The sequence below is a fragment of the Diabrotica undecimpunctata genome, chromosome 6, assembly GCF_040954645.1.
Source record: "Diabrotica undecimpunctata isolate CICGRU chromosome 6, icDiaUnde3, whole genome shotgun sequence".
In the NCBI taxonomy this organism is placed as follows: domain Eukaryota; kingdom Metazoa; phylum Arthropoda; class Insecta; order Coleoptera; family Chrysomelidae; genus Diabrotica; species Diabrotica undecimpunctata.
In genome coordinates this window covers 146,582,397-146,609,547 of record NC_092808.1, presented here as the reverse complement: position 1 = coordinate 146,609,547, position 27,151 = coordinate 146,582,397, and the positions used below count along the sequence as shown (strand labels likewise).

At 32.4% G+C, this 27,151-nt stretch overlaps 1 protein-coding gene across 1 annotated transcript; it reads right to left on the bottom strand.

Annotated features, from left to right (window-relative positions):
* Positions 1-403: 403 nt before the first annotated feature.
* Positions 404-27,151, bottom strand: MED16 (mediator complex subunit 16). The gene is made up of 14 exons (XM_072535681.1): positions 26,964-27,151; positions 26,767-26,910; positions 26,424-26,622; positions 26,034-26,283; positions 25,716-25,868; positions 24,625-24,821; positions 23,258-23,581; positions 22,915-23,132; positions 21,669-21,808; positions 19,104-19,339; positions 16,084-16,231; positions 3,977-4,089; positions 1,434-1,642; positions 404-589 (listed from the first exon to the last, which is right to left on the bottom strand). Exons 1-14 carry the CDS (start codon positions 27,035-27,037, stop codon positions 550-552), a joined length of 2,445 nt encoding a protein of 814 aa, XP_072391782.1. The 5' UTR covers positions 27,038-27,151; the 3' UTR covers positions 404-549.

The window sequence follows — 27,151 nt, the reverse complement described above, 5'->3', positions numbered from 1 at the left end:
ATCTAGCTGTAATCTGTATCGACCGCGCCATATTCCAATTCTCTTGTTTTGGCCTAGTTTTTTCTTCCGAAATAAAAAAAACCTAAGCCAAAATTCATATTACAGAAAAAGCACCTTAGATCTGACTTTGGTGTTTAGTTATTTTTGGTACTACTTAATTTTTCTAACCTGTGGTTGATCGATGTTTTCAATGTTTGGGTCTACATTTTCCTCAGTGATGGCCGATAAACGCATACCGACAAAACATGTGACATTCTAAACTTCTGACTCTACCTACTTGATTCGCACTGCTTTTTATCTCTCTCAATCGATCTTCTAGTCTTGTCCGCCTCATCTGGGTCGTCCCATAATATTTCTTTTATTCAGAAAAATTTTATTTAAAAGGTGAACCTATGTTTTCATTACAAAGTCAGTTTTAAACTCGTGTTTTAAAAAAGTTTATTATTTCTTACTAAATAAAGCTAAAACATTCCTCCGAAGCTAATCATATAAAACTTACATTTATTACAATAAATAAATTATTTATACGCAAAAAAGATTTCCAATTCTTCACCCCGAAAATACCTGCATCCTCCATTGACCACCGCATCTAAAAGAAAAATATTAAGATTAAAAATTAATATTCAAACTACAATTGCTAGTTTTGCAAATATATAATAGCGTATGGATTTTTATTCGAAGATTTTGCTGTTTTTAACACTTTTATGTGTGGGGTACAATAGATAATGAGTTCTTGGTATTTTTCATAACCCATATTCTAAAGTATTAATTAAATTTGTCTTGATGATCGATTAAACCAGCAAATAAAGTAGAAAATTCACTTTCCGTGCCTCGATTTTTACAAAGTTATTGCACCCATTTATTACGCTTCCTTTTTAGAAGTTTATTTGTTGCTCCTCGTCCTCGCACAACAAACTAACACTAATACCTTTTGGATCCATATCCCATGAAAAATGTAGATCTACTGATTGAGCTGACATGATTTTTCCGGAAAATGCGCGTTACGACATTTCGAGCTGTAGCGATTCGTTTCGTAGCCGGCCGGTTCGGTCAAGTGCGCGCATACCTTTAGGCGCCTATCAGCAATTTCGTCGCCTCTTCTAGGTAGGTAATCTCCTACCTTTTTTCCTTCAAAGATGAGTTTTTGAAGAACATATTTGAACATCGAAATACTTCATTTTTCTTTCTTTAACTAGATTAATTTTTCCTTTTTTCCTGTCGTTTAATGACTTCAATATTCTTTATATGAGTGATCCATGGTATTCTAAGCATTCTTCGATAACACCACACTTGAAATATAATATAAACATTCAAATAATTGAAAGTCCCACCACAAAAACGTTTCAGATCTTCCTACTTCCGTGAATTTAAATTAGATCATTGGAATTAGATTAGAATAAAGTGGACAGTTTTAGAAGAAAATGATTACTTACTGACAAGTTCTGAGCCATCTCTGATCCCACGCTCTTATCGCTGCAGTCCTGGTTACGGGAACGGTACCAGCACTTCCACCACATCGTACACACTGTTTGACTTTTCTCGGAAATTTTCCTAGGTACAGATGTCTTACAGAATCAATGGTCTGATTGGAATTGCTATCAACATTAAATGTAAGGCATTCTGGTTCGTTATTGAATTCGAGCTACAAAATACAATAATATAAACAATAATTCTTGTCTTGCATAATTTATTAAAATATCTAATGTACTATAAAATTAATGTCTTTAAGCAGACGTTATGTATTCTATATACATGGTACACAATATTATGTTGGCTAATTAATGCGGCATAATATTATCGTGCAATAAGTTTAGTTCACTGTTGATTGTTGTATAGTAAATATTGTTATGCCTGATCTGTCAGCATACTAGAACAGGTGTGAGAGTAGAGGAAAGTATTCCAACCATTACGTGTATCTAATTTGGATTAACCCATTGTAGCGATGCGCCGTGAAGAACAAAAATGAACGATGAGCTGGATGGATTAATGCAAAGCGTAGATATCATCCAGGAGTGGTATAACAGTTGGCCCTGCAAAAGTTGAAGCAATTCGGAATGGCTAGTATCAGAAGATTACAGGAAATTATAAGTTTCCTACGCTTATACGTATATTACCAAAGATTTTTTAAAGAATTTGCTAATATTGCTAAGCCCTTAACAATGCCAATCGGAATGGCTAATGGAATGATGATTGTCGAAAAACTTTCGAAGAGCTGCAAGGAGTTCTTTGAAAGAAGGGCACTGATATTAAGCTACCTGAGACAAGAAGTAACATTCGTTTTAGGTACGGATGCTAGCAAGACTGTCATAGGATTCTATATCCGATTTACGATGGACAAGAAGTCATCGCTTATTTCAGAAAAGTTTTGTTAAAATATTTTCCTAAACAAAGTGGTTTCTACAATTGCTTAATCCAGGTCAAATGGTAGGACGGCTAGAACGGTTATAAGAACACGATTATGACGTCGAGCACAAAGAGGAAAGATGCATTCAAATGAAAAGACTAAAAGTGGTATCATTCAAAATTAAAGGAACGACTTTACCACGTGCAACAAACTATCACCATAAATGATCAATGAAATTATTAACAACAACCCAAGGAAATGATGCATATCGAAATATGTCTTGGATCGGAAGCGTTCAAAGACAAACCTAGCAAGATAAAAATGCACGTAGTCCAGAAGTTAAAGCCTATTGGAGAAAATGGAATTGCCGGATAGCGAAAAATGATATTCTATGGAGAACCCTTGAAAATTACTATGGTATGGAATATTAAGCTGCTAAATGTAAAGTGTCGAACATATGGCTTCAGTTACATGATGGTGCATAAGGTGGACAATTTTCCATTACAAAACCGTTACAAAAGATTGGAGAACAATCCTATTGAGTGAACTGCAACGAAGATGTAAAACGATGGTGCCAAAAATGCGAATTATGTGTAACAGACAATGGTCTAGTTGATAAAACGAAGCACTCATGAAACACTCTCATATATATTGAGTATACTGAAGAGAGAGTAGTCAGTGATATTGCAGAACTGTTTCCAAAAACGGATGTTGCAAATAAATATATTCTGGTGACAATGGTTAATTGTACAACTAGACTCAGACTATGCAATACCAGATAGCTTTAACAAATATAAAACATGGGTTGAAAAACCTAGATTGGAAGATTGTGAGAAGCATGGTTGAAGTAATTTTTTAAGGGGTTGGCGTAAAAATTACCGTGTGTTTCTTTAATTCGAACGGATTAAGTCCCTCAAAGACAGTGGATTGTTATTTCTTTCTTCAAATAAAGTTCTTTCAGATCGCACTGTGGAGGCCAAACTCTACTTTTTTGATCTTTTTTAAACTTTATTAAATGTCTTCTAGAATCAGAACTTCAGATTTATAGACAGTTCTATTATAAGTGAATTCAATGTCTGAAATAAGTTTTAAATTGACAATGTAGTAGGACAATATGTTACTCAAGCTAATAAAATCTGCTCTTGAAAATATAAAATTAAGAACTACGAACCTTAGAGAATATTATCTGACTATTAATAAGATACGAACCAGTCTATGAAACATAGATGGGTGAAACCGCGAAGGTAATTTGCACTATAAATCCTTGTTCTCGCAAAGTACAAAATCCCAAACACCCATTTTACTAATTAGGAAAGGAATTACTAATTAGGAAAGCAAAACTATAAAATAGTAATTAATTTAGCAAAGCCAAGTAACCGATTGACTTTATCCTTTCCTAAATTGGTGAAGATCGCGGTTTTATTTTTTTGTTATATTGGAGGGGACGAAAGATTAAGAAAAAATGTCAGATCGCGGATCCAAAATTATAGATTTGGAAAATGACATTATTACAAAACCGACCGTTGAAGCGACATCAAAACGAGATAAAAAGCTAAATAAAAGAAATCTAACCAAAATTAAATAATAATGACATACCCAAAAAAACTAGGCGATCTAATATATAAGTCTTACCTGAAGTGGTAATATTTGCTGGGCTAATTGCGGTGATCCAAGAACTATTCTATTATTACATGGCTGTAATAAAGGTATTTGTACTACTTGGCTGGGGAGTTGGCAACATTCATCTATAAATGAAAACAACAGTTAGATCAATCAGAAAAAAAAAAAGAATTATATAAAAATTATACAACGTACTTTTTAGTTTAGTTTAGGACAGCCATATGAAATGCTTCGTCCAAATTGTGACATGTTTCGCACTAGTTAAATGGCATCGAATGTGATAGGTCAAATATAAACTAAAAGACAAAAAGGTGGATCACATACAAACTACATACGAGTGCATAGCCACTATTAAACTCGGTTCGCTACTCCCAGTCCGAACTGTCTAGTGAATTTAGTAATTATTTTTTTGCGAAGTTAGTTACTTTTTGACAGACTAAAAGTGGCTGGAAATTACTATACAACCAAGCACACGTACTCATAGCCAATATTAATAGTAAACAAACTAAATAGTAAATAAAATAGAATTTTGCTAATTACCGACAATCAATGTTTATTTATCTGCACCATATAATAAATAGTTATGTTAAATTATAACAACTAAAATATATTTTTTAAATATATACTACCCAAAATTTGATGGGTTTAGTATACACTTCCACTATTTAGAATAATTCTTCTTTTTTTTTAAAGAAAGTAGTCTGCAATAGTAGCATACTTGAGCTATTAATACTGAGAAGTAGAAATTGTTGTGTTGTAGGTTTCCGACAATGAATCTGTCAAAATGTGCCCGAGTTAAGCGAATGGAGTTTATATATCTTTCTATATCCATTAGCCATTCTCTCAGTTATTCCGTTCATTTTTATTTTGTTTACTTCTTGATGTTTTTAACTGCATATCTTAATCTTTGAATTAAGTAATCGAATCGAATCTATTAGTTAGTTAGTTATATAGTTATTATAACTATATACTTTAGTTAGACAAATTAAAAGGAAACACTGGCAAAGCTTCTCAAAAAAAGATGGAATACGACTTCTATGGCACACACAAAGAAATATAGAGAATGATCAAAGGACAAACAAAAGAGATTTGCTAAAGGTGACGATAATGAACCACCAACACCAGAGGTGACGACAAACGAAGAAACAAATATTGAAAAGGAAGAGGTAAAGGAAGCATTAAGGAAATTAAAAAATAGAAAATCACCAGGAGAGGACAGAATACCGAACGAACTCCTAAAGTACGGAGGACCAGATCTGACCAAACAACTATTAAAACTAATCCAAAAAATAATAGAACAAAACAGAATTCCTCAAGAATGAAGATCAAGCATCCTAATACCTCTCTTCAAAAAGGGAGACAAATCGAACACCGAAAATTACAAAGGAATTAATTTATTAAACACAACACTAAAATTAACAACCAAAGTGATAACAACAAGGTTTTAGGTCCGGAAAATTATGCACCGGCGCTATATTTATAATGAGCACTTTACAAGCGCAAGAGAAATCATTAGAATACAAAAAACCGGCGTATCTATGTTTCGTGGGCCTTAAGAAGGCATATGACCGGATCAAATTAAAAGACGTTCTCCACTTACTGTAAGCAAGAGAGATACCTCTAGGAATAATCAAAACGATCGAACATATCTACCAAAACAACACAATAAAAGTAAAAATAGAAGAAGAACTAACCGATCCTATTAAAGCTGGCAATGGGATAAGACAGGGAGATTCCCTATTGTTCAACCTGATTATGGATGAAATAATAAAAAAAGTAAGAACTAAAAAAGGATACAAAATGGGAGAAAAACTTAAAAATAATCTGTTTTTAGAGGCGACGCAATACAACTCGTATTATTACTCGTATTACAAAGGAATACAAGTATTATTTTACATAATATTAAGGTAAAAAATATATTCTAGTTTTCAAATTAAGTTTAACAGAAATTATTGAAGAATATTAATATGCAGGGTGAACTACAAACGAAAATTACGATTTTTACATATTTTTTAAATGTACAACTAACTCTATACATTATTTTTTTTTCTAAATCATTTCCTATACTAAAACTCATTACTTTCCGTGATATTTTTAGTTTTCTTCAATTTTCGGGAATACCTTCAATTTTTGAAAGTAGAAATAACTTAGTATCAGCACAAGGATATTCATAAATTCACGTGGATTCAGCCAACGAGGAATTTGAAATCAATAATCGATTACTGTATATGCAAAGAAAACTCCACAATAAAGGTTAATAACGTTAGAGTCCATCGAGGAACAGAATGTGGATCTGATCACCATTTGCTTTGATCACTACTATTTACATTTAAAGGAAGCCAACGACAAAATGAAAACGACAGTTCAATGATACTGCAAGACATTTCAACAAAGAGATATAATCTACAAGGTTTTGAAAATGAGTCTACCCAGTTTCTGTATCGAATGAGGTTGAATCTGAAATTGCACGATGTTTGTTACTCCTCACCAATTAATACGTACAACGAAATTACGAAGAAGAAGAATATGTATAACAAATGGCTAGCAACAAAGGACCCTTACTATCGACAACAGTACAACAGCTTAAACAAAGAAGTAAAAAAAGAGGTAAATAAAGCCAAAAATGAGATGTGGAATAAAGCCTGCGATAACGTAGAAAATTTTATGGGTACAGCAAGAAGTAAAGAAGCCTGGAAAACAATTAGAGGTAGTAGAACAGATAGAAAAGAATGCAGTAGGTTAACTCTAATAGCCCCAGAATTATGGGTCGAATATTATGAACAAATGCTGACAGAAGATCGAACAGAATTCCAAGATATTGGCTACCAAAAATTTGATATTTCCTACCGCGAAGAAACTGAAATAACACCAGAAGAAATTAAAAAACACGCCAACGCTATGAAAAATGGAAAGGCTCCAGGACCGGGGGGAGTACCCATTGAACTGATTAAATATGGCCCTGACAAACTATTTCAGCTATTGGCTTATACTTTTAATTTATTCTTGAGAGGAGAAGAGCTACCCCCAGAATGGAAAACTGCATATATCAGCAATCTATACAAAAATAAAGGCGACAGAAAAGATTGTAAGAACTACCGAGGGCTTAGTGTAACTAACTCAATCTGTAGAGTCTACGGGAAGATAATTAAAAGCCGAATTGAAGATTGCTGGGAAGACGCTGAAGATCAGAGTGGCTTTCGTGCTGGTCGTTCTTGTATAGACAATGTGTTCTGCCTAAAACAAACAATAGAAAAGCGTTTGGAACATAATATGGAGACACACATGGTATTTATTGATCGTCAAAAAGCGTATGACAGTGTCCTATTAGCCAAGCTATGGCAGGTGCTAGAAGACAAGAATATTCCACCGATTTACATTAATGCTGTAAGGGAGTTGTACGATGATATGACGAGTGTAATAAAGATTGGACAAAAAGTGACAAAAAAGATAAAAGTGACCAAAGGACTTCGCCAAGGCTGCTGCATTGCACCTACACTCTTTAAGATTTATTTGGAGGGGGTTTTGGATATTTGGAAAAGAAAATGTGAACCTATGGGTGTTAAAATTGGAGACCATACACTGTACAGCTTGCATTTTGCTGATGACCAAGTAATACTTGCAGAAGATCAAGATGATATTCACTACATGTTACGAAAAATAGATGAAGAATATACTAAGTGGGGCTTATCAATTAATCCATCAAAAACAGAGTACGTAGTAGTGGGAGGTGAAGGAAAGCACTTAGAACTAGGAAGCAAACAAATTCAAAATACTGATAGCTATAAATATCTCGGTGTAAACATTACAAACAATGGTCGGAATACAAAAGAAATAGCTACTAGAATTGGTCAAGGAAATTCAGCAATACGTCAACTGAATAGTATACTTTGGAATAACCACATCATCCGAAACACAAAAATTAGGATATACAAAAGTATCATAGAAAGCATTGCTACATATGGTTCAGAGCTTTGGGTAATAAATAAAAATGACGCATCCAAAATAAAAGCAGTGGAAATGAATTATTGGAGAAGATGTTGCCAACTCACTAGAAGAGATAGAGTAAGGAATACTGAAATCAGAGAGCGTATGGGCATAGACATTGACGTCCTGGAAACTATAGAATGCAAAAGGCTGAAATGGTATGACTGGAACGATCGCAAGCGTTGGAAGCTAGGTTGCAAGAAACGGCGGCAGCTGTAATAAACTCGTTATATATATATATATATATATATATATATATATATATATATATATATATATATATATATATATATATATATAGAAATAACTTAGTCCTGTGAATAACAGTTTTTAGATTAATGTTATATTAACAGCATTCTAAGCAAAGCAGTTTTTAGTAAAACATTCATAACTCTCGATGATTGTGACCAGCAAATATAATTAAGTAAAAGGCCACTTGTATCAGTTAACAACGGCAAAACAATAGGTAGGCTTTGAAAAAATGACAGCTTTTACATTATTACCGTTTTAATCGGTCTGTATAGATTGTCTTTAATTTTTCATATTATTATTTTTTCAATGGATCTGTGTGGCTTGTCTTTAATTTTAAAAATAAATTTTTCTGTAGTTAATGTATTTAAACAGAGACAGGGTACATAAAAAATAAAAATCTTTGAAATATAAATACGATTTATTTTTAACTAATAACCCTAGAATTTTTCACCTTACCCTCGTACAAATTAAAAGTTTATTCATATTTCACACAGCGGTAAAGGCAGTGTTAAGTATCTTGTATAAATATCAACCTTAGCCTATAAAAATATTTTAGTTCCGCTTATCAACCAACACTTAATTGATGATACTCCCACATGTTTCAAGTCGATTACCTACAGTTTTTTTAATCTTTAAGGCTATTTTTCATATCAAATTTCTTGTTTAAAAAAATTTATTATAATCATTTTACAAAAACATTTGACAATAAAATAAAATGACAATATACAATTGCATATTCATTTTTAGGAATAAAAATAGACTAATCTAATAAATATTGCTGGCTCAGATCAAAATAGTAAGTATGGTCAATAAAAGCCAGATTTTTATTTCAATATGAAGACGAATCTAGGGTCTGATAAAAATAATTTGATTCATTATTCGCGTCCAATAAATATAGAAAAATATTGCTCAGTGAAAATTTTAACAATTTCGAAATAACAGCAAACGAAAAGGTTTTTTTATAAACAAAATTTAGTAATATATATATATATATATATATATATATATATATATATATATATATATATATATATATATATATACGTTGATTTTCTCTTCGTAATAAACTTCAAATAATTGGGGAATTAGAAGTTAGAAAATTCAACAAAGTTCAAGTGCATACAGATGATAGTAGTGAATAAAGGAAATACCAACAGACAAGTAAGATTAACGAAAAAAAAAAATGAAGAAATGATGAATAGAATAAAGCAAATAAGAAAAGAACACATGGAAAATAATAAACAACGAGAGATAAACGAGGAAAACAGAAACTTAAAAAAACGACGTGAAACAATTACAAGACAGAATGAAACAACTGGAGAAAACAAGTAAAAAGAAAAGTTTTATTATATCGAGTTTAAAAATAGATGCAAATGATGATAAGAAACTAAAAGAAAGCATGGAAACATTCATATCACAAGAACTGCAGGCGCAAATAAGACTGAGGAACGCAACAAAAATAAGAGAAACAGTCTATGCCATAGAAACAGAAACTTTTACGGATAAAATTGAGATACTAAATAGGAAAAGTAAGTTGATTTATCATAAAGATCGCATCTACATACATAATGGTCTGACAGCAAAAGAAAAAGAAATGCAGAAAGAAATAGTTAAAATAGCAAAGGAAAAAAAAGTAAAGGAAAATAGGCAAAAATAGGCTATAAGAAGTTGCTCGTGAATGGGTAAGAATGGATATGGGATGAAGAAAAATAACAACTAAAAGAATACACCAAAGAAAAATTGCCAAAAAACTAGTAGAAGAAAAACAACCAGGGAGATAGGATACCAAAACGGCAAGGCAAAGGAATACGACCATGGAAAACGGAAAAATAAACACAAAAGAAATGAACCAATCCAAGGATATAATAATAAGGCAATAATAGATTGCAGGAGTTACAGAGCGGCAGATACCAATAGTGACCATATACTAATAATAGCAAAACTAAAAGAAGAACTACCAATAATATCAAAACCTGTTAGAGATAGATTAAATTACCAATTAGAGCGCCTTCAAGAGAAGTAGGTTGTAAACAGACTAGAGGAAGAAATAAATAAAAAACTAAAGAATCCAGTCAAACAGGATATAGATGAAGAGTGGCAGACCATACAGACAGCCATGTCGGAAGCAGCGGAAAAGTGTATAGGAAGAGAGCATATAAAAAGACGGCAAGACTGGTTCGATGAAGAATGTAGGAATGTTTTGGCTAGAAGAAACAGGGAACAACTACACAGAAATAAAGAAAATACCCAAAATGCGATCAAAAACTATGTGACAAGGAGAAGGGTACATAAACAAAGAGGTAAATAATGTCTACCAAGAAGTTAAGAAATCCAGAGAAACTACAAAGAATAATCCACAGTATTGCAGAAATAAAGGAGGCTTACTTCTAGGTGAAACAACAGAAAAATTAAACAGACGGGCGGAATACTTCGAAGATCTATTAAATACAGACCACAAGAGGTCTAAATACAGACCACAAGAGGAACAAGAGGAACTTTGGCAAGAAGATGAAGAAGGTACGTGCGAGGAACCAACTCCGAATGAAGTCAAAGAAATAATAAGACACCTAAAAAATAACAAAAGTGCAGGAGAAAGTGTATCCCAGCTGAGATTTTTAAGGAAAGTGGCGAAAGATTTAGGAAAAAGATATTTCACTTGACATAAAAAATATGGTAAAAGGAAGAAATGCCGAAACAATGGAATAGCGCTCTTATTTGTCCTATCTATAAAAAAGGAGACAAAACAGAGTGTGAAAACTATAGAGGTATAAGCACTATTAGAAGTAGTCTATAAAATACTTGCAAAAATTATTAGGAAAAGATTAATAAAATATGATAACAAAGTGATTGGAGAATACCAAGGAGATTTTAGAGCAGGAAGAATAACTACTGATCAAATAAGTATGTTAAAATTGATACAAAATAATAGCTATGAACAAAACTTACATGATCTACCCAAAGCTTCCCTAGACTGAGAAGGATGAAGATCCACAATCCGAACGATTGAAACATGACGTCAGTATACTCTTTCAAGAGTAAACAGTAGACAAAAGGAAAAAGAAGCTACGGAAATGCATGCAATGATGCGAAAATTGAGGATTTAGAGGAAGAAGAGAAGCAGATATAAATCAAAAGGCGCATTTGGTACCGACATGTACAAGGAACAGAAAGCCATACACTTCCAAAACGAGTACTATAATAGGTACCCACAGGAAGGAAAAATAGATAAAGACACGAATGGAGAACGTAAAAAATCAATGAGCGTCAAAGAAGTTGGAGAAAGACAATGAATGGACCAACTGGCAAGAATGGAAATTAGGCATCATGGTTTCTTATTTTTTAGTACTATTTGACAAATATCTCAAAGCAATGTATTTGTTGATATTAAAAAAATTTAAACAGTTTACTTACAGTTCAAAAGTTTTAAAAACACAAATAACACCTTCGATCAAAGGAAATAAATAAATATGTGATGGATTCGAACGTTCCTTGATGAAAGTTCATTTTATCAAACAATAAAACACTAAAATCTTTGTTTTCAACAAAGTTTGTGAAAGTGTTGAAAACAAAAGTTTTCAGTGTTTTAATGCTTGACGAAATGAATAAAATTACATTGATCTAACCAAAATGTAGCGACATGTCTTTATTTTCTAAATATTTTGCTTTAAAACAAGCGAAACGTAAACTACTAAACACTTCACTAGAGAAATTTAGTCACTTCCGTCCATATCGACGACAATCGTGTAAGGTTTTCGTTCTTTTTCCTCATCTTGGACAAATAAGTAAGCCTCAGTCGTCCAGTGTTCTTGTGGAACTACATTAGCTATGAAGTACTCCCTATCCTTTGGTTTTTTCACCTTGGCTTTTTTGATAACAGGAACAATAGTTACTTCTTCAATCTCGGTTTGATCTTGAATTGTTTTCAATGGTCTTGAGCGAACAGGAGCTGACTCGCAGACGGGTGATGATACTTTTATACCATATTGTGGAAATTCTACCTCAGCCGCCGAGTGTTCTATGTAACTTTCCTTGGGTCTTTTCGGCTTGGTTTTTTTGATAACAGGAACAATATTTGGTTCTTCAATCTCGGTTTGATCATGAATTATTTCCGATAATCTTGAGTGAAGAGGAGCTAGCTCGCTGACGGGAGATGTTTCATGTAGTAGGTATGGTACTCTTACAGGAGACTGCTCAACTACAGCCTGATCAGTACGATATTGTTCTTCGTGTTGAATTTCCGCGATATCACTTGAGCTATCCGAATATTCTCTTTGAACAGGTCCGCTAGGATCATAGAGCAATCTTTCCTTCTGGAGAAAATTGTCCGTAGCATTTCTCATTGCGATATTGGCGTATTCGTACATATCTAAAAAGAACAACTCTCTAGGACTCAAAGGTGAACTTAAATTTTGAGACGAAGGTCTCGCTGGTTCTTTTTCTATTATCAGCGTAACAGGACGTTGTACTACTTTGGTCTCCTCTCGGAAAATTACAGTTTTTTCTTTAAATTCACGATGAACCACATTATGAAGATCTTCTTTTTCAATCTCTGTTTTCTTCGGTGTTTCTTTTTTAATTTCCTTCTTTTCTTTTTCTATTTCAAACACTATCGGCTTCCTCTTAATTTCCACCATTTCTTGAGGTTCGGATGCTTCGTACTCTATGTAGTAAATATTGCTTTGCCTACTATTCTTGCATCTCCACTGGCACACAAAAATTGACAAGGCTACTAGAAACAGAACAAACATTGCCACAAAGAAGTACAAAGTAAGTGCTGCAAACCCAGGAACTTGGGCCGTCAAGATGATATACAAAACTGGAACAAGCACTATCCAGAAGAACACAAAAAATATGCCTATTCTTAACGGCAGCCATATGAAATAAAACGGATGCGATCGAATTTTGTGTGGTAAATAGCCATTTTTCTTCGTATAAGTGTGTTTGACTTTTTTCTTAACGACCGTCATTTTAAACAGCACTTTAATTGGTTTAATTTACTAGTGGACTAGTGAAATGGATTTGGTATAACGGTGACAGGATGGAACAGCGGTTTATCACGTTTCCTACGGTGATAAAAGCCACCGAGATTTTATTTTTATTTTTTCGTAAGGCTGCGAATATGTATTCTTATCAGCTAGTGATATCAGCTGGTCAACATTTAACCGAATTTGTTATTTACCTCTATTTACAGTATAATTTTTAAAAATAGGACAATAAAATACACTGCTAGACAAAAATAATACTTGAATAGATAAAGTATCGTTAATGCCTCAAATTTTAAAAAATATAACGATTGAAATTTTTTACACAATATTCAAGTATGTTGGTGGTGTTTTAAGGTTGGTAAAGGATCTTGGAGGCAGTATGGGTTGCCGATGCTCATACTGTAATAAAACTCCGAGTAATGTCCACTGTTACCGACGAAAGAGTCGGGGGTTCTAGAAATAGAATTCAGCTTCTGCCAACAAATCCTGCATGGAGTACAATGGTTGTACGTTATGTAGCAGACGAGAGGGGGTGAAAGGCGAGTTTCTGGCGCCTAAAAACTGGAACATATCGGATAAGGGAATAAACCCTGACAGAAAATTCTGGTTCTCCAGGTTGGGGGTTGGGCAATGGGCCGGTAACCCGTTACCGTAAAAAGTATAATACCACGAAACCATTAAATAAGCCTCGGATAGATCGGTCTTATCTACGACGACTCAAGCAAAGAAATATGGACTATGCACTCGGTACCTGGAATGTCCTGACATTGAATAAAACAGGAGCACAAGCATCATTACTTAACGAGCTTAGAAAATACAAAATAGAACTAGCAGCAATACAAGAAACTAAATGGTTAGGACACGGAATAAAAGGCACAAAAACGCATACAATACTGTATAGTGGAAAAGAGAGCGGAAAGAAACAGTTCGGAGTAGCTTTCATAGTTGACAATAAGATAAAACACGCCATATTAGATTTCAAAGCAGTGAATGAGAGAATATGTAAACTAAGAATAAAAACAAAATTAAACAAAAAGAGAAATCAAACGATTTCTACTTAGCGAAACCGAATTCAAATCTTAACCACTGTGTTTCCTAAAATTTGCGAAACAAACAGCTGGATAAATTACTCGGCAAGGGAATCTAAAATGGCATTCCACAAGCCGTTCATCCTAGTCAAAATTCGTAGTGAATTCAAACAAAATTCTTTAATCTCTCAATCATTAAGATACATTGCAAAACAGAAGAACATAGCATGGAAATAAAAGAAGATTTCTACGAACTGCTAGAAGAAGTACACGACAGCTCACCAAGAAACGACATCAAGATCGTACTAGGAGATATGAATGCTAAAATAGGCAAAGAAGAACTTTTCTTAGGAACCATCGGTAAACATTCACTCCATCAAAATACCAATGAAAATGGAGAATTACTTATCAACTTTGCTGGTAGAAAAAACATGATCATAAGTTCGACTTTTTTCCCACACCCCCACATACACAAAGCGACATGGATTATGCCTGGAGGAACAACCGCCAACCAAATTGATCATGTCTTGATAGACAAACGGGGCCGCAACAAGCATACAAGATGTGAAGAGCCGAAGAGGAGCATGCTGTGGATCTGACCATCTCCTAGTACAGATAAAATACAGATGCAGAATTCAGAGGAACAGGAGGAAAAGACAGGAACAAAAAACAGAACAGCTAGATATAAAAAAATTGAAACAACAAGATGTCAAACAGAACTATGAGAGAGAAATAACACAAACACTGACAGACACAGGCAGTCTAGGCACAGAAGAACATTGGGAAGAAATCAAAACAAAATTTATTGACGCAGCAAGAAAAATCATAGGCAAGAAAAAGAAAAATACAAAAAGGGAATGGTTCAATGACGAGTATAAGACGAGAATAAGGCCATACAGAAAAGAAATAAAGAACACAAGAAATATATGGAAAGAAGAACCAGAGAAAGAAGGGCAAGTTACCAAGATGCAAGACGGAAGGCCGATAAAATATTCCGAATAGAGAAAAGAATATACGAAAACGGCAATGTATAGAAAATGGAAGAAAATCTTCATAGCAACAATATAAGACAGGCTTACACATATCTACGCAATTTAAGAGAAGAATACAAACCCCGAACAAATCTATGCAGAAATCAAGAAGGGCAAATAACCAGTGATCCAAAAGAAATAAAATCAGTCTGGAAAACCTATTTCCAAACTTTTTTGGGGACACAAAAAACTGAAGAGCATATGGACATGCATCACAATGAGGGAGACACCGAATTCGCGATTTATTATCAGATGTTCCCGTCGAAGCAATTTTATTGTGGCTTCTTTTAACGGAAAAGATTTGTTTTCACATTTAGAGCTTCTGTACCAGTCGCCTTGATGAATCCTGGTAGGATCAAATCCTAATTGTCTTTCCTTTTTTTTTGTGGTTATATCTCTTGTGTCTGGATATAATATGTCCAAGATAAGATGGAACTTTATACATATCCACATATCAAATATTTCCAGGCATCGTAAAGAGCTAATTGTCAACGTCTAGGCTTCATTCATTCATATGGGACATGAAACTTACTTACTTATGGGACATGGAACTTATTTACATATGGGACATAAAACTTTTATCCTAGTTGGATTCGCACCCGGATCTCCTTCAGGTAAAGAGACAATATTCGTCTCGTAACAACATAGACACAACAAACTTTATAATTTCCTTCTTGAGTAAAAACATCGTTTTCACATTTTGGTAGATACACTTTAATCTTACTCGTCCGTTTTATCTTTCCTGTTTCATTTATAACATACTGCGATTTACAGTTTATTTTTCTTCACATATACCTATTAAAAAACTAAACAACAATAAATGGAAAAGGTATACTTACCAATCAACGATTCGTCGGGTTCATTAACGTTTTGAACCAATCTACTCAACAGCCGAAATACTAGCGCTAATACGTCCAGATTCGTATCACTTTTGATGAAAACAGGAAGACAAGCCGGTCGTAATAATCCCCATATCCTGATTAATACCTAAAAAAAAATTCGTCATATATATATATATATATATATATATATATATATATATATATATATATATATATATATATATATTGTGACAATTAGGTTTTATAGAAAATAATTTATAAGTTATATACTACATAATATTAGATATTTGATGGTTTTAAATAAGTTATATACTAGAGAATTTAATAAAAATATATTTATGTGAGGGCATTTTTAATAAATTAGCATATAATAATTGTAAAAAGTTGTATTTTAGTAATTATAATGTGGTAGATATATGTAAGTGAGCCATGTGCCTAGGCAACCAAAAATACTCTCGAATTGACAGATAGAAATTAATCATAATACGAATATAAAGTGGGGTTATAATAATATATTGTTTGAAATGTGTATTTTATTAAATTAGAGTGTTAGTTACTAATTTGAATGTTTATTCTGATCTGAAAAGCCTAAATGTAAACAAAATTATTAATAGAAAAGAATGGAATTCTCTGGATCTCCGGAGATGGCCATGTTTGCGAAATGGTTTGTTCCAGAAAATTCAGACAAGTATGTAATAGAACAAATTGGAACATGATCTCTTACCAGATGGTTCTGGAATATCCAAAAGGATATAAATACCCGTGATTTGGATTCAAGATGGCAGTTTTGGAAGTTTTTAGTCAGAAGTCAGGCCAGTTCATTATGAAAGTTAATAGACACATTTAGTTAGTGAATAGTGAAGTAAATTGTTCAGAATTTTCAAGAAGTCAGTCAGAAAAGTTTAGTAAGAAATATGAAAGTTAGTTGGAGTCAGTGAATCAGGTACAAATAGTCGAATTGTTTGATATAGTGAGTTAAATGAAGATTAAAAATTATGCATATAATTAATGCACATTTATAATTATACACAAATAATTATTGAAGATTATAAAAGTATATTGGAAGAAATTAAATTATATTATGGTTGGAGATTAGTATAAATCAACTTATAATAATTGGATATTGGTATATTGAAAAGAAGAATAAATATAAATGCTGTTTGCTGGTTTGGTTGGTGGTGTATAAATGCTGGTGAAGAAAACTATATCTTAAATTGGTAGAAGCTGATAATTGGAAAAAGTAATTTCACAAAAAACAAGGATAACTGAAGTACGAAGACATTCAGTGGTGATTAGAATCTATATAGTGGAAAACAGTTCATTTAGGCATTCAGTGAAAGAAAGGTACAAAATTTTGTTAATATAATTTAGTTAGTGTCATAACAATTTCAATTTTGAAGATAGTTTGTTTAAATTTTAGATTGTCTATAGAATTTAATTAGTTTTATAAGAATATCAGTTTAAAGATAGTTTATTTTAAATTTACATTGACTAGGTTAGATATATATGTGTGTTTCATAATAGTTATAATAAAGATAATTTAAAAAAGTACTTACAAGCTAATTCTTTGAGAACCGCGATAAAAACCCTATATTATTAAAATACTCATTGCTCATCATTCAAACAAAAAACACATCATAACAATATATATATATATATATATATATATATATATATATATATATATATATATATATATATATATATATATATATATATATATATATATATATATATATATATATATATATATATATATATATATATATATATATATATATATATATATATATATATATATATATATATATATATATATATAACCAAACAAACAACACAGTTTATTAGGGCTGCAGTCAGTAGATATTTGGCCGGGATGTTATAGAAACACTCTTTTGACTTTTGGTCGAGCTTTCGGGATTCTTTTATTCCTTTTTCAAGACACTGTAATTAGAAGAATGTGTAAATATTTACAACATATCACAAATTGTCAGTGCAACTTACTAGTCGTTGAGATTATTTGTGTAAAGCTATGACACTCAACATTAAAAACACACATATAAAATATAACATGTAAAATAATGGACAAAATACATTTTAAAATTTAGTTGGATAGTTAGAATTTTGTTAGTGACATCTTTTAATGGTGTGTTTTGACTTATCCATAGAGAACAGAAAAAAAAAACAAAAACAGTATGATTAAAATGTTCTAAGATCGAGATGCATACTAGACCACTGGAATACAGCAAAAACATAATTCTCATTCATAAGAAAGGTAGTAAAGAGGATATGGAGGATATGAAATACCGCTAGCATTAACCTTCATAGACTTCGAGAAGGCGTTCGATTCTATATATTCCAAGGCAGTAATAGAAGCTTTGACCAACCAAGCCATTGACAAACCGTACATAGAAACTAGCAAATATATACAGACAAGCAAAAGCTAAGGTAAAAATTTATGAAAACACTCCAGAATTTCCCACTACCAGAGGCGTTCGACAAGGAGACGCAATATCGCCAAAGCTCTTCACTGCAACTCTAGAAAATATATTCAGCAAAATGAACTGAAAAGTTAAAGTTAATTAATTAGATTGAAAAGAAAGAGAAAAAAAAAAGAATTAGGAAAGTATTTGTTCTTGAGTCTTGGATAAGATTGAATATAGCTGAGTTAAAAATACATACACTGCAAGTGCCTTCCTTATTTGACGTGGCTCGAGAATTACAAAGGATGATGAAAGGAGAATGATGATTGTCCAGACATTGACTGTTTTCATCGGCAAGTTTGTTTTGTATTTTATGTTGAAAGGAACTTTTCATATTAAAATACTGAAGTCTTCGATTTGGTTACAGAGTCAGTTTTCCGTGTAAAAGTATATTTTTTTTAAACAAGGAAACTATTACTAATAGTTTATTGAGGACATTTTGAAAATCTATTATTCTTATTGTTATTTAAATGATAGAAAATAATACTCCTATTAAGTAGTTTTTTAGATCTGATCAGATTTTGAGTTACTTACCAACATCTCTCTAAGCATGTTTAACGCCTTCACGTCTCTAAGCAGCTCGTAAGATTTTCCTGTAGCAGGTCGACTATCCGGGAGTTTCAGAAGGAGATTCAGTGCTAGATCTGCTACCCACTGTATGAGTTGTTGAAGACTTTGAAGAGTTGTGGTTTCTACGGTAAATTCTTTAGCTTCGAAATGCATCGAAGTTAGGGCTTTGTCAACGTCGTTCTGACCTTCGGCGATAACACCTAATAATACAATAATTAGTTTTTTTACACATCCGCACAAAAAAATAAAAACAGAAACTGATTGAACAAGCAGAATTGCTTGTAAAGAGGAAGAAGGAGACGTATTACAAGAAATAACGTTAATACAAAAAGTTACCAGCCTTTTCCTATTTTTTTCTAATATTTTTAAAACATAAAGTTTGACCTTTTTGTTAGCAGTTAATAAATGTTACTGGATAAAATAACTTTAAATAGCCATATTTGTAGCATAAGCCACATCCACAGTTGTAAACATGTTTGTTTAATATGTGCTATTGTTATTGTAAACCGACCTTGGGGAGGTATATTTAAAAGCGTTATATTTTCAGTCAATGGAGAATTCAAAACGCCGACCTACCTCAATTGTAAACAAGGTAGAAGTTTTGTATTAAAAGTGAAAAGTAATATCTGTTTTTTCTTTAGTAAGAAATGTAGAACTGAACCCGAGTTGGGCCAGAGCGGTGGAAACCCAACACCGTACAGTAAAATCGCAAGAAAAAGTCAAAAACTGAAACATATTGTATTAATTTAAAAATAATATAAAGACAATTATATTATTTGTGTTATTAATATACTTCTTTCATTTTTGTTACAATTAAATAATTTTTCGCTGCATTTTTCCAACCTCTACAACATAAATATCATTCCCTTTAGTAAAATGTTCCAAAAGCCTCCGTTCGAATTTCCGGGTGAGGGCTATTTCAAGGAGAACACCTTTAAAGGTTAGAAAAATTAGGATAGAGTCTTGAAATCTTATTGATAGGAGTAAGGATTTGGTAGATGGGCTTAAAAGAACTGTACAAACTGTTTGCATTCTAGAGACGAGATGGAACAGACAAAGGGTGAAGGAACTATGTAAAGGATGTAAATTATAGTATGTAGGGAAAAAAGTACTAGGAATGACGTTGGTAGAATTCCTGACAAAGAAATGAAAAATAATCTAGTAAAAGTTGTAAGAACGAGTGATAGAATAATGAAATTCAAATTTGTACTTTATAAAGAAGTGTTGAATGTTGTGTGTGTGTATGCTCCTCGAATCGGTTTCGGTGAGAATGAAAGAAAAGCTTTCAATTAGGAGACATACTAAGTAATATTCCATTAGAGGAGAGAGTCATAATATGAGGTGATTTTAATGCACATGTAGGCCAATCCAAGACAGGATATGAACCAGTACATGGAGGATTGGGCTTTGGAACTGGTGAGAATATGCTGAAATTAGCAACAACATTAGAAGTATCTGTACCACAAGTGAAAGGTCAATTCAAGGACAAAAAGTAAAAAAAAATGTATTTTAGTGCTTTTATGTTGTTTTGTCTATTGGCGACGAGTCATCTTAAACGTGCTGATTGTAGTTGGCATTTAAGGGTCGTAGGTCAAAGTTTGTATAATGTCTATCCCTCATTTTGAGAGAGGCAATGAAAATTATGAGGTAATATTTATTTTTAAGTACACTTAGTGTTTGTTAAAGTACATATCATCAATAATCCCTTATTATTTTTGTTACAATTATTAATTAAAACACGATATATTGATATATCGTATCGTATTCACAGCAGGTGTGAGACACCTGCTCGAAAGGTTGTTCTTTGGCCCACTTTGTTTAAAATGTATCTTCTGGGTATCTTAACTACTTCGCTAATTCATTAAAAAAAAAACAAGTTTAATGTCTACCAAGAAGTGGGTCAGTAAGGTTTATTTGTTTGCGGAACTCATAAAAGGGCAATACATCTTCCTGTTTATTGTTTTATTGATGCATTTTCTCAGTAAATATATAGCAAAAATGGTTTATTGATGAAAGAATTAACCCATTGTATTAAAATACGTTAAAGTTCGCTACAAGACGTTAAAAACGGTGAAATTGGCAGTTCTTTGCTTTCACTATAAATTAGCTAAATTCACTTGGCAAATAAACGAGCACTAAGTAAATTTCTTTCGTACATAGCAGAAAAGTAAGAAGTTAGTTTTAGTTAAATACGTTTATATTAAGTATTTCTTTTAACAATGCAACGTCAAATTAAGAGCTTTTAAATTCATCGAACACATTGGACTTAAAAAAATTGTTTCTACGAAGGATTATTTAATGCTAGTCTACATACTTAGCCAGTTCCAACGTCTGGCCCGCTACTTGTGTTGTAAAAAGGAGATAATTCACAATACTTAGTATTTTTGATTGACCTGAATAGATAACTGGACTTAAATACATAATTATACGAAAATTTGATGATAAACACGTTTGACTACCTTTCGTTTTCTCTTGATGAACTCTTCAGTTCAACAATTTCTGCGCTACAAAAAAAAAACGATCACTTACTAGCTAATGAATCTGCTGGACTTTTTTCATGGCTGTTCATTTCGCTCGGTCTCAGTAAACTCTTGAAGGCTGTTGAAATGCTATGTAACATCAAATATTGAGTAAGATCATTTGCTTTTCCTTGTCCTTGAAAACTTAACCTAAAAACGTATAAAATTGTAAGTACATATATATATATATATATATATATATATATATATATATATATATATATATATATATATATATATATACAGTATACTCCCTCTATAACGAACACGGTTATTACGAGGTTTCGCTTATAACGAGATACATTAGATGTCCCGTGAAATTTCTATTGAACTATAAGTGTCTATAGCGAGGCAAATTTGGTTATAACGAGAGAAAATACGATCAAAAAACGTGTTTTTTACGTATTTGGTCGGGTCGTGGCTATAAATAAATACCTTTTCAAACAGCCCCTCAATAAACTTAACTGCAGCCCGCAATAAACTTCTTTACAATGAATAAATACAACTGTTTCACATCTTTAGAAAATATGATAGAATGATACTGGACCATTTAAAGCAGTTAAAAATGACAGAGTTCTTAAAATTGCAGAAGCAATAGTTATGTTATCCTTGAAAATACACTTTATACATTATGTAGTTGGAAAAAAATATAAGTAAGTACAGATTTTTTTGTTTTAACGTATATCATTGATAATAAAATAAACAACTCTTTTATGTTTTAATATATTTCATTGACAATAAAAGTAAATAACTTTTTTTCAAAAACGCCATTCAAACAATATTTATTAGCATCTTATATTGCTCCGAATGGCTTCACTATAGGAAGTTAATGGTTTAGAAAACTACAGATTCAAATGTATGCACAGTATTATTATTGTCTGATATAACGAGATCGGCTTATTTCTTAATAAAGAAGATATATAACCTTGTCGTTTTCGATATTTTTCAATAATTGCCCTGTGTCTCGCTAATGTGGGGAGCTATTGATGATTTGATTGAGCAATCGATATTTAAATGAAAAAAGAAGTCATGACAACTACTTTTTTTCTATTTCCTCTAGTTTCCGGTATACCCTGCAAAACATGCCAATTTGGGACACCCTGTACATAAATATGCTTTCTGAATATAGTACACATATTAGAACGAAATGGGGCACCGAAAAGAGGCGACATAAATAAATTACATAGTAAAAAAATGGGCCCGGGTTAAAATTTAAACTTAATTATAACATTGTTAATGCTATAAATAATACTTACCGATAGAGAGATATTTTGATGCACAAATACTGCACATGGAAGAACTGTTGCACTTGAGGAGGTTGTCTATTGAAACTTTCTGTAAGTCTATCACAAATTGCATCGAGCATCCCAGGTCTGAGTACTAAAAGTAGATCCAACCAGTCTAATCCGCTCACTAGGCAGTATTCCAAAATCGTCGTGCAGTATGGGACACTTAGTGGAGTAGAACTATCAATCTAAAAAGAGTAAACACCTTAATTTTAGTAGAAAACTGAGGAAATGCCAGTAACTCATATCATATGAAAATATATCAATTCAAACCCAATTTTTCATTAGGCTGATCATAAAATAATATACTAACCTGAGGAGGTAACTTGAACAGATGCAAACTATCATCAGAATCCACGCAAAGCAAAACATTTCCTAGCCATGACAAATCAATGTTTGATATGTTGGTACTGACTTTCTGATACTTAGCGTTAGGTTCATCTAGGTACCGAGGAACTACCGACAGAGTTGTATATACTATCGGCTTTAGCGTATCTCTGTACAGACAGTGGATGGAATTATCTGCAAACGTAACCACCACATATCCACTTGAAACGCTATTAATTAAGCTAAGCTTGCTGGTTGCTAGGGATGTTACAAGACTGTTGTACTGGAAGTGACATTGGTATTGCCATAGCTAAAATAATTCATTTGTTAATTAAAAACAAAATAATACAATCTATAACCACCATATTAGTTCTGTGCAACTGACAGGAGAGGATATATCTCACGTTTAAAGCGCTCATATTGGTCAAATTTGTCTTCAGCATAAGATTTTTATAACTATAATTAAACATATAATTATTTAAAAGAATGCGAGTATAGGCAATATTTGTTGCATCAGAAAGTGCTACTGACGGGATACCAAACGAGTTACTGAAATATTGTGGAGCAGCACTGACAGAACGATTAACAACATTAATTATTAAAATTATAAAACACAATAAAATACCGGAAGAATGGAGGACGAGCGAACTAATTCTACTATTCAAAAAAGAAGATAAAAACAGCCAGAAAACTACAGAGGTATAAACTTGTTAAATACTATGCTAAAACTTACAACTAAAATTTTACAAGTGCTAATAAATCAGAGGATAAGTTTAGCAGATGAACAACAGGGTTTTCGTAGTGCAAGATCGTGTACAGATGCAATATTCATTATAAAGCATATTACTGAGAAATCACTAGAGTATAATAGACCAGCATTTCTGTGTCTGATTGACCTAAAGAAAGCGTTTGACAGAGTAAGACTCAAAGATGTAATCCATCTTGTGTATAATAGAAAAGCTCCCCTAAATATTATAAAAACTATCGAAAACATCTACCAAAACAACAAAATGGAAGTCAGAATAGATGGACAACTTACAGAACCTATTAGGTTCATTAGGGGATTCATTAAGCCCCATGCTCTTCAGTTTGATCATGGATGAAATCATCAACATAATGGGAAACAAAGAAATCAAAATACTCTGTTACGCAGGCTATGCAATATTGATAACCCAAGATGAAGATAGTCTGCAAAGACTGGCCCACAGATTTAACATAAGAGTAAAAGAATTTAATATGACAATCTCATCTCAGAAAACTAAAACAATAGTGTTAATTACTATTTCTTGTATTTAAATCTTCTTCCCTATAGGCCTAACAATTACTGCTAAAGTTAAAGTTCTGTGTACTTACCACTGTATTGAAGAACTGAGGTGCTTCTGCTTTGCCCAATGATTTATGCACTGGAAGAGCCTTTTCCCTGAGTTCCCAAACCTGCAGACAACTCATTTTTGGACTGCTGGCAGCCACGACTAAAGAATCTGCATCTTCTCTCATGATCCACTTTATGTGACTGACAGTACAATTCTTTTCTTTTGAAATTTGATCCACTAAAAGATTCATTAATAGATCATATTTCCAAATTAAAACTAATCGTGAAATATTTTTGTGTGTGATTTATCATTAATATTCTATAAACTAGCATAAGTTTTGTTGTCACATGTTTTGTTTTCCAAGCTTATCACGTATATCTGTAGGAACTTTTGCTCTTAAAAGTAAATAATTAAACATTATTTCGATTAAAAATTGGAAATCTCATTACGAAAAGCTGTTGACAGAGAGTAGAGATGTGTGCAAGACAACATCACAAAATACATTAGAACATTATGTTGACTAGGAAATATCCACACAAGAAGTACGGACAGCTGTAATTGCTATGAAAAAGGGTGTGGAGCTCCAGAGCTAGGTGGCATAATGATGGAAATGTGACCAGTGTGATGAGGTGACCAGTTAATAGAATATTTAACAGGCTGTTTAAAAGATGAAAATATCATATATAACCTCTTTATATATGAAAGGGAAAAATATTACCCTGCCAACTACAGAAAATTGTCTGTTGGTAGACTCTTTTGCAAGACAATAAAAAACAGATTTGATAAGGGAACAGCACAAAATGTAAGTGAAGACCAAAGTGTCTTAAAATCTAGGAAGTTCTGTTTATTTATGGTCATCAGAGTAGATGGCACTTTTCTACCTCTGCCATTTAGGGAAGAAAATATGTATAGGGATATCTTGTTGGTTAATGGATTTGAATTCACATGTCTATGCATGGCTGTTCATAGGAAACAACCTTTAAATTGCGATAGTATGCTGGTATTTACCAATTAATACTCCTAGAGCATATATTGTCTTAAATACTACATATAAGCTACATAAAGCGTTTTATATATCATAGTGTCTATATACCTAAAATATGTAAGAAAAACAATTCTACTTTTACTTACTTAGAGCTTCTTTTGGTGCTTCATTTAAGAAGAAACTAAGCAGGGATTGACTTACAATAGTACACTTTTCCTCTTCTTTCTTTACCGAAACTTTATAACATTGAATGGGCATTGAAGGATCTCCACTGCTAACAGCCAATAGGAAATGACCATCTGAAAAGTTAACACATTGATTTAAACATTTTTCATTTAAAACAGAAGTAAATCATTTGTCCAGATCTGATATTTGATATATTTTATGATTTGTTCAATTAAATTGCTGAACTATAGGAAATTTACATAGATAGTTTTTGAGTAATATCAAATATCACAACTTACTTTTTCCATAACATATGTCAGCAGTCTTAATGAACATTCTTGTTGGTCCCAAACTTTCAGTTGCCATAGTCATAGGAGTTTGACATGTTGGCTGTGGTAGTAATACAGCTGCTAGCATGCCAGTAGTTGTAAGTAAAAGGGCTCCAATGGCTGGTTTACTTCCAAACTGTTTCACAGAACATGCAAATTTTACATGTTGAAATTTTTCTATATAAGATGAACTGTCTTTTTTCTCAATATTCAGACATATCTGAAAAAATCGAAATTTACAAATAAATGTAATACTAAAATGGTAAACTTTTAGTCTAATGTGGGAAGTACTTTCATTAAATAAAAATAGGACATTAAATAATGGATCAAAGTATATCAAGGATATATTATTATCCTTACCCTTTTACCAGAATGAAAGAAAGCAGCTGCCAAAATATGTTCCCCTTGTAATACAGTTTGTAGGACTATATTCCAATCATTTAATATATGATCTTTTGCTGAGTATATCCTTACACATCCACTTTCATCAGCAATTAGTAAAAGTTCACCCGTAAAATCCCATTGTAAGACTGTTACTGGTGATGAATTGCTTAAAACCCTAAAAATTGTACAATTGTATATATAACATAAAAAATACAACTTTATGTATAAATTTCTTCATATAGTCTTCAAAACAGCACACACAAGCCTTCACAAATTAAATGTCAAATGGAGCTTTTATAAGCTTTGATAGTTTACTTACTTATGAATTTGCCAAGGGCTATTGAGGTCAGCTACATATACATTGGAACTCCAATATAATGAATTACATTCCTCAATATTGCTTTCTGTACTAAAAGCAATAACGTTGGTGCTTGAAATTGAGCAAAGAATGGATTTTTCCAATCTAAAACAAAAAAATTGTATAGAAGAAATAACACTTTATTTTTGTAAACTTACTTATTGAAAATATTTTGTTTATATGGATTTAGTGATCTACTAGGTTTCTTACTAATTGTAAAAATATGATCCATTTTTGTTACTCAAATTTATATAAAGTTCTTTGCTATTCTTTATTTTCTCATACTTTATTTACTAATAAAAATTTGAGGTTAAAGTAGTCACAGCACACTCCCATCTAGCAGTGC